The 20,591-nt window shown below is 41.1% G+C and overlaps 1 protein-coding gene across 2 annotated transcripts in view; it reads right to left on the reverse strand.

Moving 5' to 3' along the window:
- Positions 1–20,591, reverse strand: part of RAF1 (Raf-1 proto-oncogene, serine/threonine kinase) — a 176,515-nt gene that overhangs the window by 12,537 nt on the left and 143,387 nt on the right. For both annotated transcript variants that reach the window (XM_073592377.1, XM_073592376.1), the window contains 3 exons: positions 8,233–8,317; positions 4,165–4,341; positions 3,179–3,225 (listed from right to left, as the gene is read on the reverse strand). In XM_073592377.1, the coding sequence (XP_073448478.1) occupies positions 3,179–3,225; positions 4,165–4,341; positions 8,233–8,317 (309 nt within the window). The remainder of the gene's footprint in view (positions 1–3,178; positions 3,226–4,164; positions 4,342–8,232; positions 8,318–20,591) is intronic.

Below are 20,591 nucleotides of genomic sequence, written 5' to 3' on the forward strand. Positions count from 1 at the left end.
GAGAAACGGGAGATTATGAGGGCATCTGAGGCTAGAGATAGAGGATCCCTGGTTCTGGTAACAGAAGTTTTTGAATCATGAGGCCAGGACATCCACATCTGGAATCCCCTATTTTTGACATATTAAGCTGAAGATATCTGGATGAAGGGTGCATTCCTCTTGGTCCAGGTGGTTGAGATAATCCACTTTCAAGTTGTTCACTCCCAGGATGTAGATTACAAAGATAGCAGGACAGTGCGTTTCTGTCCAAGAGATGATCTTGTTTGCTTTTCTTCAAGACAGCCAGGCTCCTCGTGCCTCTTAGATGGTATTGTAGATATAAGCGATCGCTGTGGCATTGTCTGACTGCACCCTGATTGGGTGCCCCTTCATAAGGGGGAGGGGTCCAGTGCTGCAGGGCCGACCTGACTGCTCTGAGCTTGGCTTCCTCAATGATCATGTTCCTTGGACTGTTAGAGATTGGAACAATCCTCCCCAGCCTGAGAGACTTTAGTCTGTTGTCATAACTTTCCAGTGTTAGGGAAGGAATGACTTCCCCATTGTTAGAGCAGGGGTGGTGATCCACTAAGAGGAAGTTCCTTGCTTGGCTGGACTTCAGCATTGGCAATTCGAGAGAAGAAGCCTGCTTGTTCCAAGCCAACAAAAAAATTTGTTGGAGAGTTCTTGAAAGGAATTTAAAAAATGGTACTGCTTCGAAGGAGGCTACCATTAAGCCTAGAACTCTCATGGAGAATCTCAATGTGGAATTTCTCATGCATCTCAATTCTTGAGCATGTGTTTTTCTGTTAGAAAGTCTTTTACTTGGGATGTGTCCAGGACCAGGCCCAAGTATTGCAAGGGAAGGGAAGGCTGAAGAGCGGATTTGTTAAAATAGTCACCCAGCATAAAGCCTGGAGCATCAATTGTCTTATGCACATTTTCTGATATTGCAAGGGAAATGAGTCCTTCAGAAGGTCATCTAGCTAGCCTGTGACTTGGAGTTCTGAGAAGGGCAAGCAGAGGTGCTAAGACCTTTTTGAACACTCTGGGAGCAGAGGATAGGCCTAAGAGCATTGCAATAAATTGCGCAGAAAACGCTGATGAGGTAGGTGAGGAACATGTAGATAAGCATCTTGGATGTATACAGATGTCACTTATTCCCCTTGTCTCAGAGAGGAAATCACTGACCTTGCGAATTCCATACAAAATTTAAAAAATTTACAGAATTTATTAAGGAATTTCAAATCCAGAATAGCCCCACTGGACTTTGGTACTGTGAACACGTTTGAATAAAATCCTTTGAACACATCTTTTGGTGGTACTCGTACAATGACTCCTTAGGACAAGAGGTGGTTCGGGGCATTTTGCAAAATCTGACATTGGGCAGTTTTGGTTGATTTGAAAGAAGAAAGCAGTGAGGTGGTAGCGTTTTGAACCCACAGGTCTGAAACATCTGCAATCTAGAGAGGCAAACTGTAACAGATGTCTGCCCATTCTTAGGAGTGAGGATGCCCCTTCATTGTGAAGTGGGGGTTGGGGAAGGCTTGGTAGCCTTGGTGGGCCAAGTCTACCGCTGAAGGGAATACCTGAACTTAGATTTTGAAGTTGAAGCTTAGTTAGAACAGACAGGTGCTCTGCATTTAAGGAGCTAGGTTTTCGAACCTTTCACTGTAGAAGCAAAACCTTCCCACCTGTGACCTCTTTGATAAATTGGTCAAGTACCTCATCGAACAAATGTCATCCTTGGAAAGACATGCGCAAGGCACCTTTTGCAGGCAGGCTCAACTGTCTAAGCTTTCAGCCATAAGATTCTTTACATGTGAATGTAGTTTAGAGCCATTGTGGAAAATTTGTCTCGTGACATGTTCTAGGGCAGTGATGGCGAACCATGGCACCCCAGATGTTTTGGAACTACATTTCCCATGATGCTTAACTACACTGCAGAGTGCGTGAGCATCATGGGAAATGTAGTTCCAAAACATCTGGGGTGTCAAGGTTCGCCATCACTGTTCTGGGGCTTCTCCACAAAAATGTAGAGCAGAAGGCAAGTGGTGTGTATAGCACCCTGTGGCTAACTCGATGTATTGCACCAAGTGCCAATGTGAGCGTCCATGCAGGATCCTGTTCCTGAAGCGTGGGGTCAGAGTATGGCTCCAAAGGTTGTGCCGATCCATATGCCCTGCTTCTATGCTGTCTTTAGAAGACAGTGAGGGCTTAATGGAAGAACTGGAAGATAAACTAAGAAAGGAAAATCAAAAACTAGTTAAACTAGGGGTATATTCTTCATGAAGGAGAAAAGGTTCATCATCTTCAGAGACTACCATAAAACTGAGGACTCCCAGACTGGGGTTGGGTTGTAGGGGAAATGTACACTCTAAAGCTTTAACAGTATCCAGTAACCTGAAGGTACATAACTATAACCCATGGTGTATGAATATTCTGCTTGTGTCCTGTACTGTGTGATGAAGATAAAAGATTTGCCTTTAGTTCTACTTTAACGAACACCAGATCTTTTCCTGACTAGTAGGCACAAATTAGAGCAAATTTAGAAGCCCTTCTTTACTGTACACAGAAGTTTTTAGTGTATAAACTGGACATGGTAACCAATAGAATTTGATTAAGTGAGCAGGGCCTGAAAGATCCAGGAAAGAGGGGGGAAAAAAGTGCTCTACTAAAATTGAACAGATCCTGACTACCCAGAAGAGAAGTCAAGGGTGGAAAGTAAGAAAAAGGAGAAACTAAAAAAGGTACTAAAATGGCGTTTAAGGGGATCTTGGATTATGATCACTGTGGGGCCCTGCACAGCCACACCAAATTTAAATGTGACAACAGCTGCAGGAGGAGAAGAGCCCCTGCCCACTGTCAAAAGGGGAACAGGGGGCTCAGGGGTGAGCTGGAACATGTTACACCCCAATTACAGGTGTAACATGTAACGTATTCCAAAGGAGTGGCAAGTTAAAAATATACATGTAGCAGTCTGATCTGATTGGCTGCTATGTACTAATAAACTTTCAATGTCCTTGTTGTTCTTTGCACCGTTTTAACGAAGAAGCCTGAATCAGCCTAAAGCCGCCTACTAGTTATAGCCTGGCACATCTGATGGATGCATTGCATTAATTCTACGCTTATAGTTGTGCATAAAGGAGCCCTGCACCCATTTTAACTGACACTTGCTTTCTTGTGACCCAGAAAAAGATACTGTTTGACTTCATGTCTCTGTGGATGATATTCTTTGCATGTAAATAGCTGCAAGAAAGAACAAATATGTTAAAACATCAAAGAAAGAAAACAAAGGAACAACTTGGCTGGTCCTCCAAAAACGGGTTAAAGTGTGTTCAAGCCAATGCATAGACTGGATTGTGTTTGTTTGTTTTTTTTTTTTTTTTTTTTTATCTTTTGCTCTGGATCATTGTGCTACAAGGACACAAGCTGCAACAAGTCCCCTGCCTGCTGGCACACACATAGCAAAGCTGACATTTAGCTCGTAATCGGTAAATATCCTGCTTGGCAGCATACATCATAAGTTGTCAAGCAAGAATATCGAGAATTGTATTTACCCAGAAGTCAGAGATCCTGGGACCTTAATCATGGTCTAACAAGGAGAACATGGACTAATAGAAATACTGTAAGAGGCATACGAGTCACACTCATGGCTTATCACAACATACGTAAAAGGATATCCACACGTGCACTAACAGTTTAGGTTCTGTTACAAAGGAGTAATGTAATGTAAAAAAAAAAAAAAAAAAAAAAAAGAAATCGGCTCAACCCCAAAGCTTCTGTGGAAAGTATGGAAGGCCAAGTATACATTCTCCTCGGTCTCAGCCCAATTAAGATTTCCTCACGTCTGTCCTGGTGGTAGGTGGTCATCAGGACAGGAACTAAGGGGGCAACCTCTCCAAGGAGCACACAGGTTAGGAGCTCAGATAGTTTTGAGTTTTTGTTTTTTTTTTACCTAAAACCTTGGAACAGTTGTAGGGTAGGTTCTTTGTGCTTGGATCAAGTGCTAGGAAAAGTTTTGAATGTTTTGAATATTAAAAAACAAGGCCCAATGACAAAGTATTTACAAGAAAAACTATCTGTGACCAAATCATCACACTCACACTTGTAAACAGTTTCAAGAAAGGGGCACCAATCCCCCCCCCCCCCCCCCCCAAGCTAAAAAAAAAATAAAAAATTACTCACTCCATTCCCTGTGCCGTTTGCCTGGCAATATCGATCAGCTGGAACATCTGGAATTTGGTCTCCTGTACATGCAGATGTTTGTAGAGGCTGCTTCCCTCACACCACTGGGTAACAATGGCCAGGTTGTCTTTTGTCATGTAGCCCATGAAAAGCAGAATGTTGACGTGCCGTGTCTTTCTGTGAATGGAAATGAAATAGATAGGCATCAACTTTAAGTGCATCTCACTGGAAGTGACGGACACTATTTATGGCAAGAACATGTATTTTCTGTGCTTCCTGAAAATGTTCTTAGCCAAAACTGAAAATAACGAAGCCACCAAAAGCACTGATAAGCTGCAATATGGTACATTTTTTTTCGTTTAGATATAGCTTTTTTCCCCATAAACTCCATGCACTCAATTTTTATTCCAAAAATGTAATTTTTGGGCAAGTTTTTGTTGATTAAAACCATCCTTCCTGATCTATGATACTAATAGCCAAATTCATCTGCATCTCATCTTTCTAAAGGGGTCATGATGAAAGTGTGGCTTCTCAACAATTTGTTCTGATAACATAATCTCCATTTTTTTTTTAAATATAACAGATAGATTTGTTTGGAGTAAACAGATGCCAAATATGTCAAGTCCCAAAAAGGGGAAGAGGGAGGGCAAGACAGCCCTGTGTACTTTCCATGTTGCAACAAAAGAGGTAAGCTTCCTTGTGCACAGTGAATTGCAGATCCTTCAAAGTTCCCAGTGGATAATAAATAAAAAACGATTTGACTTACCAGTAAAATACATTTCCTGAAGTATAGCACGGGACACAGGTTTCCCTCCACTCCCAGCTAGACACTTTTTTAGCAAGCAATAGGGAGAACACAGAACAGAGGGGAGCATCTTGTGTCCCATTCTGTATGACAAAACGCATTTGGCAAGTTAAAAATCCTGTTTTCTGAACGTATAATACGGGACACAGGCTTCTGGGGCATTCAAATACAGTCTAACAGAAGGGTCAGTAACAACGCCAACAGACCCATATAACCCAATGGTGAAAAAAGGCTCAAAAGCTCAGAGCAGCCTGCGGCACCTTGTGCCCAAACCTGGCATTATAAAAATACATGAACAACCACCTGGTAAAACTTAACATATGTGTGAACAAAGGCGCAGGTGGCAGCCTTGCTAAACAGATGCCTGGTGCTGAAAGGTCCATGATCTGGTGGAATGTGCATCGACAGGGAAGAGATGCACCCTATCCTTCAAACCATATGACTTGAATATAACCTATCGAATCCACCTTACGCTAGTGGAACAAGAAGCAGGAACTCTTGTTCAACACCCCAGGCAGTACAAAAAAAGAATACGATTTCCAAAATTCTAAACCCACACCACATCCTGGCATTGTAGGGCATTCTCCTTAAGATGCCTTGGAACAGGACATAAGGAAGGAATGACAAAGTGCTGGTTAAGGTGAAAGGCAGAGACCATCTTTGGGAGAAAGGAGGCCTTCAGCTCACACTGTTTCTGCGCAACACAAAAAAATGGCTCCTTACAAGATAAGGCCACCAAATCAGATAATCTTCTTGCAGACATAAAAGTAACGAGAACGGTCACCTTACATGAACGGTCCGACAACGGAAAGTCCCAGATAGGTTCAAAAGGCAGTTTCTGCAGCGCCAGGTCCCAAGGATACACAAGGGACTGGAGATAAGAGCTACACTCTGAACAAAAGCCTTCATGAGAAAGTCAGAACCAAAAAGGTTTCTGAAACAGAATGGCTAAGGCTGAAATGTGTCCCTTGATGGCATTCAAGGCCAGGTGTTGGTCCAGACTCCACTGGAGGAAGGACTGAATATGGCTCACCAGGCATTTCCTGGAATGAAAAACTCTGGCTTTACCACACCAAATAAAACAGGACTTTAGGTGCATTGGTAAACCTTCTGATTGGTGGACTTCCTAGCCTTCAGAAGGATAGGGAAGAGATTTTGAAAGCCCACTATCCCTCAAAACAGTGGCCTCAACAGCTATGCCGTCAAAGCCAGTGACCAAGAAGCAGGGTGAATACCTGGTCTTTGGGGTCTGGAAGCTCCCATGGAGCTTCTACAAAGTGTCTGAGAATGTCAGAGAACTTCTGTGCAATGAGGATTACCATCACACCCTTCCCTCTCGATTCTGCAAAGCAGACTAGAAAGCATCTGAAAGAACAGACAGGCATAGATCAAACTTAACTGATTCCACAGAGTCACCAGAGCATCTACTGTGAATGCCAGAGGGTATCTGGACCCGGTGACAATTCTGTTTGAACCTGGTTGCTGTTGTTGAAATTGGATGTCAGGAGATCCACATCTGCTACCTGTGGCAAAGGTCTGGAAAATACCTTGAGAGAAGGCCCATTGCCCAGAAATCTGCCTGCCAATTTTCTACACCTGAGATATGGATGGCGGACAAGGCCAGTAGGTGAGATTCTGCGCAAGAGGACTAGAGCTGCTTACTTTTGGATAGCGCAGCTCTTTGTGACCCCTTCATGAGTGATGTAAGCTGTGGCACTGTCAGGTGAGCTTGCAGGAGGGAAGTCCAGTGATGAAGAAACAGCCAAATCACCACACTAAGTTCCATAATGTTAGTGGAAAGATGAGCTGCCTCTGACGACCCCATTTCCTGCAGTACCAGGGTGTCAGAGTCTGCTTCCCTAGCCCATCAAGTTGGCATCTGTCATGAGAACTTTCCATGACTGCAAAGGATAAAGGCTTCCCCCAACTTCAGTGCTGGCCTGTAAATCCACCATGCTATAAGAATTTGGTTCTGGGAGTCAGGTGTATAAGACAGTCCCATAAAAGCGTCAGCCTTTCCAATGCTGCCAGAATTTTGAGCTGAAACAGTCTAGAATTAATTTGGGCATACAGTGCAGCCTCAAAGGAGGCAATCATGAGACCATACAAGCAAAAATCAAGGATGTCATTTGAGCCCTTATGTTCTTGGCATAAGCTCGGAGGGAAAGAAGAAGTTTGTCCCAGGTCAGGAAAGTCCTGGACAGGGCTGTCTACATAATCAAGTCCAGATACTCCAGCCTAGTAGACAGTTACAGTGATAAATTCCTCAGATTGGGGCTTCCAACCGAAACAGTCTTGCAGATGTTGTCCCTCAGGGACAGCAGATACTAATCCTACAGCAGAAGATCGTCCATCCACAACCTGAACCCTCAAGGGAAGCAGAGCCAACACCGAGGCAAGCACCTCAGTGGAAACTCGAGAAACCGTAGACAGGCCAAAAAGGTGGTTGGCAAATTAGTAGTGCAGGTTACCCAAACACAGAGAACAATGGTGCTGCAGAAAAACGTGGATATGCAGATAGGTATCTGCCTATGTAGGCCAGACAACCCCCCAGGAGAAGGAGGGCAATTACCAACCTTGTATTTCTCATGTGAAATTTCTGTACCTATAGGAATATAGGGAGGTTAACCCCTTCTTGGCTTTGTCCTCCTGAATGGGCATACGACTGCAGGGGTCTTCAAAGTCTGGGCTCTATGCCAAGCAGACCATGGCTCTGGACCTGTGGCTAACTCCATGCATTAAAATACATGCCAAGGGAGCTTCTACAGCAACATCACAGGTCAGCCATGCGTCTTCATTGCAGCAGGAGTCTGGGTACAGTCCCACAAAGCACTGCCAAGGATTTAACCCATCCGGAAGCTGCAGTAAACCGCTGCAGTGGCTATGGTGCAGCCAATTTGAAAAATTAAAAATTAATCTGAGAAAAAAAAAAAAGATAAAAAAACCTGTTTGATGTAATAAGGCAAGCTTTCCTTGGCAGAGAAGTCCATAACCTAAGGATACTGGCAAAAAAAACTGAGGCTAGCTGGGAGATGAAGGGGCTATATGGGGGAATGTCCCAGCAGCTCTTTTGCAGTGTCCAATCACTTAATGATAGCTGCATATAACCCAGTTGTAAAGACTAAGCAGCCAGTGTCCCGTACTGCACAAACAGAAAAGAACATTTGGAAAATTCTCCTGAGGTTCTATGGTCTTTGGGAGTATGGGAGATTAATGGCCACACAATTTGATCTAACTCTAATATTACAGTGTAATGCACCCACCTGAGAACTGCAACTTCATTTCTAAAGGCCTGGAACTGTTCTGGAGTTGGATCGATAACTTTGAGAATTTTCACTGCTACATCGCCTGAGAGAAAATAGAGAAAATAAAGTTTGAGGAGAGGAGCAGTGAGTCATGACCACTGTACAGAAGTGCTATCATATATATCTAACGAGTAACTATAGCAGTCACTGCCACTTTGTACACCAAACTACAATCTAAACATAGGTATAACACACACAGATATATAAAGGACACAAATTATTGCCATTTTGTATTTATTAATGTATATTTCTTAAATGCACACATTACCTGAATTTGACCCAGTATAAGACAGATAAAAGATGAAACCTAGGCGGTTGATGTATGAAAATAATAGATTCCGAAATCAAAGCAACACTGGGATAGTTGCCCACAACTGCCAATCAGGTTTCACCTTTCATTCACTGGGAGAATATGTGACCGAGTTTGGCAAGTCTGGTTTGCACCACAGCAGCTAACTATAAAATACAGGCATTTCTGTATACATCCAACTACTGGTATTTCTACAAAATATCCAAGCTTTTAGAAGCTCCATCATAGCCATCTGTGGCTTCCACACAGATTTGTTACATCAGTAAAAGTATAGAAATTGAGACGTGTCCTAAGACCCCTTTCACACAGGCTTTCCGATCAGGTCCGCCTGTCAGTTTTTCAGGCAGACCTGATCGGACGCTCAATGCACCTCTATAGAGCGGCGGATGTCAGCGGTGACATGTTCGCTGACATCCGCCACAATCCGATCTGATCCTGTCCGTGAAATCCAGACGGCTGGAAACCCTATTTTGCATCCGTCTGGAGAATCGGATCGAAAGAAAACGGACAGGCAGTCCGTTTTCATCTGATCTCCATAGAGGACAGCGGGGCTTTGACAGGTCCATCTCGGCATAGTGAGCGGAGATGGACCTGTCATCCGCCTGCTCAGTGGGGATCAGCGGAGCGATCCCGCTGAGCAAAGCTGAGTCCGTACACGGACAAGCCCATGTGAAAGGGGCCTAATTGTGACATTAGAAGTCGTTTTTAAATGTGCATTCCCTTAGCTACCCAGCTGAATACCAGAGAATTTGTATATTTTGTGTTTTACAGAAAAACAAAGGACAACACAAGCATAATCCACAAAATGTCAGACTGCCCTGCCACATGTTCTGCCAATGTAAAGCTCAATGCCCTTCGGTAAGAGGTAAATGACGCATGGAGAGTGCTGCAGCCTGCCATTATCCAGAGAAACTTTACGGTCACATCACAGCATTTTCTGAAAATTACAGGGCAAAGTAAAGCACGAGACTTCTGCCTTCATAATTATAATAAGTGTCCAGTTCTCTTTATGAAGGTCACAATTTATATCCCTTAAAGCGCTATAGAGATATATATATATATATATATATATATATATATATATATATATATATATATATATATATATTGCTTTGCTTCTGCCAATAGCCTCGTGAATGAACTCTTAAGAACTTGTTGATCGCCCACTGTCCTAACTGTGAGATTGTGAGACAAGTTTAAAAAGGACACATGCGTCCAGGGACGGATGGCCATTACTCAGAATTCTTGTGTTCTGGGCTCTCGTCCCTAGGTGCATACAGCCCTAAATCTTATTAAAACCTGATACAACTCCACCCAACCACCACATTTTTCAGCCTTTCATGGAGTTTTATAGGCTGCTGGCAACAGGGCAGGACTGTGCACCTGTGCCTTCCGTATGCACGAAAATGCCAGAATCAGAGACACAGGCTAAGCGCCTAGGGTGCAGGAGGCCTTAATCCATAAACGTAATGTAGGAAGAATTTTTTTTTATGATTTACACACATACACTGTACATGCATTCATGTGAAAACGTATGTACACCCTATGCAAATGCAACAAACAATAAGCCTAGTGTGCAAAAACCACACTCTAATAGACACGAGAAGCTGCCAACATAAAAGAGTATACTCACAAAACTCAAAGCAAATCTAAAATGAATAAATATGTGGCGCTATCTCACCTCATTAATTTATTGCATTACACTTTAGTGTTTTGCTTGGACATTTGTTTGTTTATTTTTTATTTATTCTGATCTATTCATCATCAATATTTTTGCACATTTATACCTCTATTTACACTGATTTTTTGCACTTGCACTTTCTCATCACTTTGGGTTTATTCTTCCCGGATTATCACCTCGAGCTGCTTGTTTCAAATTTTGATTTTATACACAGTATATGGCATCATTATGAGGAGTTTACACATTGCTTTTTTCTTTGTGTTTATCATTTTAGTTTTCACTATTATTTTATTGGATGAAGTTTTTTTGTGATTTTTTATTTATTTTTGGCATTCATGCACCATGCACTTTTACCTATGAGGTCACGTTACTATGTATGGTTTTGCACATGCATTGATGTTATCACTATTGATCTGATTACTCCACGATCTTATTATATATTTTATGCACTTTTTATATTGAGGTCCCGGTATTTATCATCATTGTGCATATATTCTATTATTATTTTCCATATGATATTTGGAAGATTTTTTCAGTCTATTGTATTTGACTGGAACATTTCTACTATACATTTTTACCTGTCATTATATTTTAGATGAGGTAGCGCCACATATTTATTCATTTTACCCTATGCAAATGGTTCTTTTTTTTTTCATAACAAATTTGATTCAAACACAATGAGTGTGAACACAAGAAACAAATTTTCCTTTTCAATCATTGAACAAAAATATGAATAGATGTAATGCTTTACTACATAAAATTAACTGTTACACACTTTCCATCTGTCACAATATAAACACACAGCGTACTGTATATGTAAATTAAAAAAAATTACTAAAAAGAAAGAAAAAATGTGTATACCGTGCTACCTGATAAGAAAAAACTGCAGCTCAAAAATGTGAGATATACACAAATAGAATAATAATTATAAAAACGTGAGCAGTACTGCAAAAAGTGAGTACAATATATGAAAATTATATGGATAAATATAAGCCGAGGATCCGTGATGGACCCAAAGAATGAACAATATGAGTGCCAAAAACAATAACATAAAAGAGTGGTAAAAATTAGTCCCAACAGTGAGAAATATAGAAATGATAAAGAATCCATAAATGGAATCATCCAAAGAGTGTTCAAACCAAATGAAAGTGAGATTAATCGGTCACACAGACAGCAACTTGTGAGAAGATCCACCACCGTATGTGCTAAACGCTTACCAGACGGCAAGCTATTAGATAGCCTGACAATCAACGGTAAGTAGCATCACACCACGGCTTCTCAGTGAAGAGCCAGAAACACACAGGGACCTTCAATGCTGCAGAAATGTTTCTGTACCCTCCCCCAGATCTGTGCCTCAATACAACACTGTCTCGGAGGTCTACAGACAATTCCTTGGACTTCATGGCTTGGTTTTTGCTCTGACATGCACTGGTAACTGCGGGAGATTATATAGACAGGTGTGTGCCTTTCCAAATGATGACCTATCATCTGAATTTACCACTGGTGGACTCCAATTAAGTTGTAGAAACATCTCAAGGATGATCAGTGGAACCAGGATGCACCAGAGCTAAATTTTGAGTGTCACGGCAAAGGCTGTGAATACTTATGTACATGTGATTTTTTGTTTTTTTTATTTTAATAAATTAGCAAAGATCTCAAACAAACTTCTTTCACGTTATTATGGGGTATTGTTTGTAGAACTTTGTGGGAAAATAATGAATTTAATCCATTTTGGAATAAGGCTGAAACAAAATGCGAAAAAGTGAAGCACTGTGAATACTTTCCAGATGCACTGTACATACACGAAAGAAGAGGGTGATCCTCGCACTTGTGTCAAAGCAACCTCCTGGGTGCTTACTAAGAAGAGATCCAGTTATTATAGAGATAGGACCCTCACAGGGATTTTAAAAAGGATATCATGTATAAACTTTATTCTGCAATAGACTTTTCAGAGGGGCTCAGCCCACTATATGCAATAAAATATTGTTGCTCCACAGAGTTAATGTTAACTTAAGAGCAGCCAGCAGGTTCGCCTCAGTTTCAAGGAGGAATATGTATGATGTAATTCCCACTTCTAAGGCAACACCCAAAGTTACAGTCATCTGCCAAAACTTCATGCTTCTCTTGGTTTCTGAAGAAAGACGACTGCAGATTTACTGCCAAGTGTCTAAACTAATTTTCTCACGTGATGACAAACCAAAAAAATTAAGTTTATGGTAAAAATATAACAGTAGTTCATCATCCAGCAGGTATAGAAACACTTGCTCCAAATAAACACCAAAATGTATATAAATGTATACTAGCACACAGTATAAAAAAAAGCAGATTTTTAGTGATAATGTCAAATATAGAAAACAACCACAAACTTTGAAAGAGTCATTCATCTAGTGGTATTCATGTATTTGGGTATGAAAGCATCAGTAAAGACCAGTTGATGAACTCAGTCTGGATCTTAGCAAGTCATAAATAATGCAGAAGAAAGTCAAATAATAGTAGTTAAAATATCATTTCACAATTATGTAAGTAGTTTGCTGACTTCAATTTTCTTGTCTAGAGTTGTCCTTTAGCATAGGGCTGACCTGGCCTAAAGTGTATGTCAGGGCAAAAAAAAAACAACATAAACATACAGTAGATCTCTTCAATATAAGCGCATTTCCTCATATTTTATCCCTTTAAAAGCCCTACAAAGTACAAAATAAATAAATAAATAAAAAAGATGATCCACCAGAAATGCACTCACATACCAATTTCCTTGTGTGGGCTGACAACACAAAGCATTTTTGTGGATTGAATGGTCTCAGTCAGGAAAACTACCAAGTCACTTCCAGCCTCTTCATTCACAACATAGCAACTAATTGTTCTGTAGTTCAAACTAAGAACTAGGTGGGCCAATTAGACTTATCGAGATAACACAGGAAGTGTGCAAAGGACAGCTCTGAATTTCTGACAAGATTTTTTTACTTGCACTTATTGAAAAAATATAACAAAATGCTTTTAATAGCATATTTACAGACCAAAAGCAGCAAAAAGAGGCTCATTGTTAGGGTTTACATACACATTAAAATTCTTTAAAAAGGTAAAACAGCACTGAAGCACCTGTTTTGTCTTCAAAGCGAATCCTTATTTCACTGTGGCGCCCTCTGGATCCTAGGCACAGGAATTACAAGGAGCTCAGTGAAGTCAAGACTAATGCCCCGTACACACAGTCGGATTTTCAGACGGAAAATGTGTGATAGGACCTTGTTGTCGGAAATTCCGACCGTGTGTAGGCTCCATCATACATTTTCCATGGGATTTTCCGACACACAGTTTGTGAGCAAGATATAAAATTTTCCGACAACAAAATCCGTTGTCAGAAATTCCGATCGTGTGTACACAAATCCGACGGACAAAGTGCCACGCATGCTCAGAATAAATAAAGAGATGAAAGCTATTGGCCACTGCCCCGTTTATAGTCCCGACGTACGTGTTTTACGTCACCACGTTCAGAACGATCGGATTTTCCGTGTGACCGTGTGTATGCAAGACAAGTTTGAGCCAACATCCGTCGGAAAAAATCCTAGGATTTTGTTGTCGGAATGTCCGAACAAAGTCCGACCGTGTGTACGGGGCATTAAAGTGGTTGTAAACCCTCCCTAGCAACTTTTAATTATAGGTAAGCCTAGAATACGGCTTACCTATAGGTAGTGTAAATATCTCCTAAACGTGCGCCGTTTAGGGGATATTTCACTTGTAGTGCACCAATGATGTAATAGGCACATGCGCTGTGAAGAAACGGACCTCCGTGTCCTTTCTTCCCCCAGCATGTGCCGTTACTGTCGGCGCCCACGCGCATGGACGGAAGTGAAGTCACGAGGCTCCGGCCAGTCACAGAGCCGGAGTCCGCGGCCCCCTGAAGGAAGAGGGGTGAAGATGGACGCAGCCTGCACGGGGGACAGCGATGGATTCGTTTGCAGGTAAGTGTCACATAATGGGCTAGTATGTGATGCATACTAGCCCATTATGCTTTAAATTTGCAGGCTTTGCAGGGAGCAAAAAAGAGGAAGTAAAACCCATTAGGGTTTACTTCCTCTTTAACACACGATCGGATTTTCCACAGACAAAGCATCAGACTCTTGTCCGAAGGGCATGTGCCGTGAACTTGTCTTGCATACAAACGGTACAAAATTATCAGCCAACAAACAAGAACATAGTGACGCACTACGAGGAATTTCAGCTCTTGAGTGCCACCCTTTGGGCACCTTCTGCTAATGTCGTGTTTGGTGAGCATTGATTCTGAGCATGCGTGTTTGTACTTTTGTATGACGGACTTGTGTACACACAATAGAAAAATTCAACAACAGACCGTTGTCCGCGGAAAATGTATAATCCTGCCATCCAACATTTGTTGGTGGAAAGTCTAACAACAATTGTCTGATGGAGGGTACAAACAGTCGGATTTTCGGCCAACAGTCTGTCATCACACAATTCCCGTGGAAAATCCGTTCGTGTGTACGAGGCTTAACCATTTCTGCTCTAGAGCAAGAAAAAAAAAAAAAAAAAGTCTGCATTTTTTGGCTATAAAATTACTTAAAGGTTCACCTTCTTGAGCATGTTACAAATTCCACCCATATTTGGGGTGTAACATGCTCTCCAGCTCCTGACCCATACAACACCCCCCCCCCCCATCTGCACTCATTGTCAGATTTCAAAATTGGCAAGGCTGCACAGTCACATCATTCATTTACAGCAACCTGTGAATGAAGAAAACGACAAGCCCCTTCTGCCACCACAGCAGATGTCTTGTAGTTCTCAATGACCTGCGAGGGAACTGATGAGCTAGTTAATTCACACTTCTTCCAGCTGTAGGACACGTCTGCAGGAGCCCAACATTGCACCCACGATCCACTGATCGGGTGCAATGCTTTGCAGGCTCCAGGAGGAAAAAAAACAATTGCACATTTTTCAGCAAAAATATGTGCATGATTATTTCCCTAATGGTGAACTTGGCCTTTAAAATAGTAGAATATTATACATTTTCTGAAAACAGAGGCCTTGTAGAATAAAAAGATAGTAGTTGCAATTTGTCCATGATTAATATGGATTGATTTTTTTTATCAAATGCACATTTTTAGGAAAAAATAAATAAAATTAAATTTTAGTGCACACAAAACACAATAAAAAAACAATTTTTGGTAAAATGTAAAAGATGGGACTTTAAAAGGTACATCATATACAGGGCTGGACTCCTAAGCACAGGACCAACTGTCAGTTGATTCTGTGTATCTAATGAAATGTTGCTGTGGAGCGTTTTATGTGGGGCAGACGAAGCGTCCACCGTTTTGTAGAATCAGAGACCATGTATCTCTGATTTCTAAACACAAGATGGAAACACCCATAAGTCGACACGTGGGGCTGTATCACAACTTTAATCTTAAATCCACTGACTTTTTTAGCCTTGAACACCTACCCCAACACGAACGTGGGGGGGACATTGACAATAAGCTTCTCCAATTAGAGACAAGATGGATCTATACGCTACAGGCGACCCTGTTTCCGGGCCTTGATGAGGGCATCAGCTACAAGCCTTTCTTGTGATTGGTACCCCTTGTTCTGGAGTGTTCACTTTGATTGTGGGTAATTGCTCTGATATATTAGTCTCTTCAATAATGTAATTTTTCACATCACTCTTTGTCCCTTGGAGTCATCCAGTGTTTATGCATGTGTGCAATTTGGTTTGTGCCTGGTAGTTGTGCTTTTGGGTGGGTATTGCCAGCTGCTTGACCTCTCAAGAAGGTAAGAAACTGTATAGTAAGTACTATACTCGATTCACATCTGTTATTTGAGATAATTCATTATCAATGTTAATCGAAATTCGCTAAATGTAATGTACGTGCCTGATCACATTTACGTTCACCAAGCTCCCCCTTCCCTTTTTTTTTTTTTTTTTTCATTTTCTAATTTCTATTTTCCATTTTTATTTCCATTTTTATTTTTCCATTTTCATCATTTATTTTTAATTCCATATATCCATACATTTTCCTATTTTTACATCTGCTTCACCTGCATCCATCCTGGTCCTTGTCAATAGATTCCCATACGGATGCCCAAGGGTGTGCTAGGACTAGCAATCTGCCCCTAGGGGTGGTGCTGTCTCGTTGCAGGCCCGCCTTGAGGTACCCAGTCACTTACGGCATTCCGGCAATTTATTACATCTTCAACAGAGTGCAGCTCAGGTTTGCTCTCTGCCACTGTCTGCACGGCCGGTATCGGCCGTGTCAGACTGTGTACCGGATGTTGTCATCATTTCCGGCTTCCGGGCGTCAGTCCATACTGCGTGGTACCTCCCTCTTGCGTCCGCGGGGCGTCATTGCAGTGTGACGTCATACGCCGTCTTTTGGCGCCACGGGGAGGGATATTTATACCCACATGGTGCAGAGGCATTTGAACAAGCTGGGAGCTCATGAGACACGGACGAGATTTAAGTTATTTACTCTATTTGAAGCAGGACTGGACACATTCTTATTTGGGACCCTGGTGGATTTGTGAATGATGATGTTCTGCATATGTATTCTTTTGTTGTGTAGATCGATCCTAGCCATCTTTGCCCTTTTGTGGGTTTGGCACTTTGGTCCTCTGCTACCCCTATGTGTCTTCTCAGCCTTGGCGTCTAAGGAATACTCGAGCAGTCTAATAGTAAGACATACCGAGGTGAGAGGCACATTCTGAAATTATAAGGATAGGTTTGAGAATTTTTCATATTATATTATACTTGAAAGGAGGTCATGTGTCTTTTTTAGTTTCCTTAGATGGGTGTATCTGGTTCATACATGAAGGATACGCCTTTGCCCGGTGTGGCTCTCTCGTCCATCTGAGCTACCAGTAGAGATATTACTATATCAATAAAGATATATATTTGTGGCGAGTACAGTTCACTTATGAGTTCTATATGGACTTGTGCTCCCTTCATCCCTAATATGATGCAAGTTTATTGTAATACATTCCAGGCATTGCTGCGCTTTCAACAGATTGTCCTAACCACACAAATCACATCCCTCCCTAAGGGAGATCTGACAATTTTTGGACTGGTTTTGGATGCAGGTTTTGGGGCCTTTTGGGATCCTCCCAACTGCGCTCACTCCAAGACTCATCTTTGAGGTATGGAGCTTGGGCTTCTTTTAGGTTTGTGTGGGGGGAGTGTAGGAGTTTTTTTTTTTTTTTTCTCCGAGGGGTGGGTGGTATTTTCCATGTTTTGTGGACAGTATGGGGTTATGCATGTGCAATGTTATATTGTGTTAATTCTATTGTATTAATTTTTGTGTTTTGATGTTTCTTTCTTTTGTTTACACACTCAAGGTTGTGCATACTTTGCTGTCTTATACATATATATTTTTTAATTGAATATCCTCGTCCTTTTCCTAAAGAAGCCGTCACGGCGAAACATGTCAAAACTCTAGGACGTGGGAACATTTTTCATGTGATTTCAGTTCTCTCATTTGTCAGGGTTAGGATGTGTGTGCTTAACCAGGACTATGATTGTAAGTGCAGTCCTTATTTTTATCTTGTCTTTTCTAAATAAATGATTTATATTATTATATTTGTCTTGCCTTGTATATGATGTACCTTTAAAGTCCCATTCTCTCACTTTCCTCACACCACTATTATAAGGGATGTTGGTACTTTGGGATGTTGTGTTTCTTTTTTGGTGCTGACCTCCCCCCTTATTCTCGAAAATGTAAAAGATGTGAGGGCCGTGTTTGCCTAGGGGTGCATCCCAATGCAGGCAGTACCATTCATATTAGGCCACTTTCACACTACCGCAACTTCAAAGCTGTGCGATTTTACCACGATTTCAGGGAATGGCTGTGTAAACTTGAGGTCTATGGACCTCTACTGGTATCAAAGTCAGACCAAACTAGTACAGGGACTACTTTGAAGTTGCACAGATATGAATGGTACTCATTGGAAATCATAGGGTACGACTTGTTGTGCGACTTTACAGTCACAAGTCGCACGAGCGTGAAACGGGCCTCAACTGGGACACAGCTATAAAATATATGTCACACTTGATTTAAACGAAATACCTATTTTGAAAATTTTAATATTTCATAGCTTCCATTTTAAGCAAGGTGATGTCAAACTCCACGAAAAAAACAGTAATCTAGAGATAGATTTATAGTAGTGTTATGAAATGAGAAGGGAGATCAGATTATACAACCTGAAATGTGTAAACATTTGTAAAATATTGTATATACATAACTGTAGAAGATATACAAAACTTAAAAAAATATACATACTAAAACTGACAATTTGAGGACAATAGAGGACTATTGTGTTCTGTGATCGTGACCATAACTAAGAACGCAATAAGGCCGCGTTCACAACATAGTGGTTAGAAAAATTGTGTCTGCCTTTCAGAGTTTGGGGTGCAGTGACTGGACAACAAATGGCATTGCATGCGATACACGCATTTTTCATACATTTTGCCAATTCCCAAAAAAAGTGTGCCACGACTGCTCTACCATTTAATAAATGGTGCCGCATATGATGCACAAATTTTTTATGCGCTTCATAAATGCACGAAAAATGCGAGCCATGATTGTGCTACCATTCATTGTTAATGGCACCTGAAAAAGTTGCAAAAAAAAATTCACGAAGCTCAAAAAAAAGGTACACGAGCCACTTTGCCGTGTTTGTCACATGTAAAACAGGCCACTCAAATGAATGGGCTGTCCTATGCATATGGTTTAAAAACAAGCATATACATGGTGAGATTTTGCCCACGTTCACAAAATGATACAGTGTGAACACAGCCTGAAGTATTCTGTGATGAGTAAATTTATTGTAACCAATATATATTACTCAGGGTTTTACCAAATTCTTAGCTTACTAGTAACATCTGTTTAAAATCTTCTTTTAGAAAGTTCAATGCAGACTGTGTGTTGGGTGATAGCAATCACTGCAATGTGCAGGTTATCTCATCCCACCCCTTTGGACATGCTTAAATACATCCCTCTAATCTAATGGAGCTTTTACAATGCTTTTGCAGGCTTGATTAAAATTATATGCAAGGTAGTCATACTGGAGTTATTGTACACTAAACACATTCAGTTACTACTGATTTTCTGGGAGATTCAGCAGTCTAACAAATTCCATCAACGATGAAAATATATGCTTATATTATAAAGAAAAGAAGGATATTGTATGAAATGAGAATCAGCTGAAACCATATAATTAACACGTTTATCACCCTTTGCTTGCAATGGGATAACTTTTTAAAAGTAGGTCAATTACCTGAAAAAATATCTGCTCCTGTCCCTTCCATGACATCTTGCTAATTGACACTACTGAATATACATTATATTACATTCTTGTTGCATTATGGGAGCAAGAATTGAATTCATGGTTCACTCCTGTTTATACTGTATGTTATAGATAAATAGTCCTCATTTATTGGTACCAAACTTTGTTAGTTTTTAATTCACTTGCATGCTCCTTTTTAGCTGCCTGCACAGAGATCTCACATGAGTTATAGGGAGAGTAGAATAGGCTTAATTAAAAAAAAAAAAAAAAAAACCTTTAAAATTACAAAGATAAGGATCTTTATTTTAGTCACATGACTATACATTTTCAAATCTCCACAAACTTGGCTAAGAATAACAGGAATTTTGTAAGCAAAGCCAGCTATAAATGATGACTGCATGGGTTATGCGCCACCTACAGGAGGTTGGACACTGGCAAAAAATAAAAAGACAGGAAATCCTCCCCTATATAACCCCTCCCATACAGGAAGTACCTCAGTTTTGTAGCAAGCAATGAACCACTACAGTGGGGAGGGATCTCTGTGTCCTGTGATGTACTCCAAGAAGCTGATTTTACAGACAAGTACAAAAATCTAGTTCTTTATCGTACATTACGGTATACAGAGCCGCTATAGATCATAACTACCTGGGATGTCCCAAAGCAATGCCCATGAGGGGAGGGAGACAACCACCGTGGATAGACGAAAAAAAGAATCTATACAGCAACCTGCAAAAACATTGCGACCAAATGTAGTATTCCTAGTGGCTCTTACATCCACCTGGTAAATCCGAGCACTGGTATGATCCAACAAATGCCACATTGCAGGCTTGCAGACCTAAGCCCCTGAAGCCTGATGACGGCCAGCCCATAAGGCACACTTCTGGTAAAATGTGCCATCACTGGAAATGGTGGAGTCTCTTTTCAAACCATAGGCTTAAGAACTAAGCTGATGAAACCCGCCGGAAATGGTTGACTTGGTAACAGTCTGACCCTTCTCTGGTCCAAAAAAATCTAATCTGGCTGCCTGACAGCAGTCAAACCACC

The sequence above is a fragment of the Aquarana catesbeiana genome, linkage group LG07 (genome assembly GCF_042186555.1).
Source record: "Aquarana catesbeiana isolate 2022-GZ linkage group LG07, ASM4218655v1, whole genome shotgun sequence".
NCBI classification, from domain to species: Eukaryota; Metazoa; Chordata; class Amphibia; order Anura; family Ranidae; genus Aquarana; species Aquarana catesbeiana.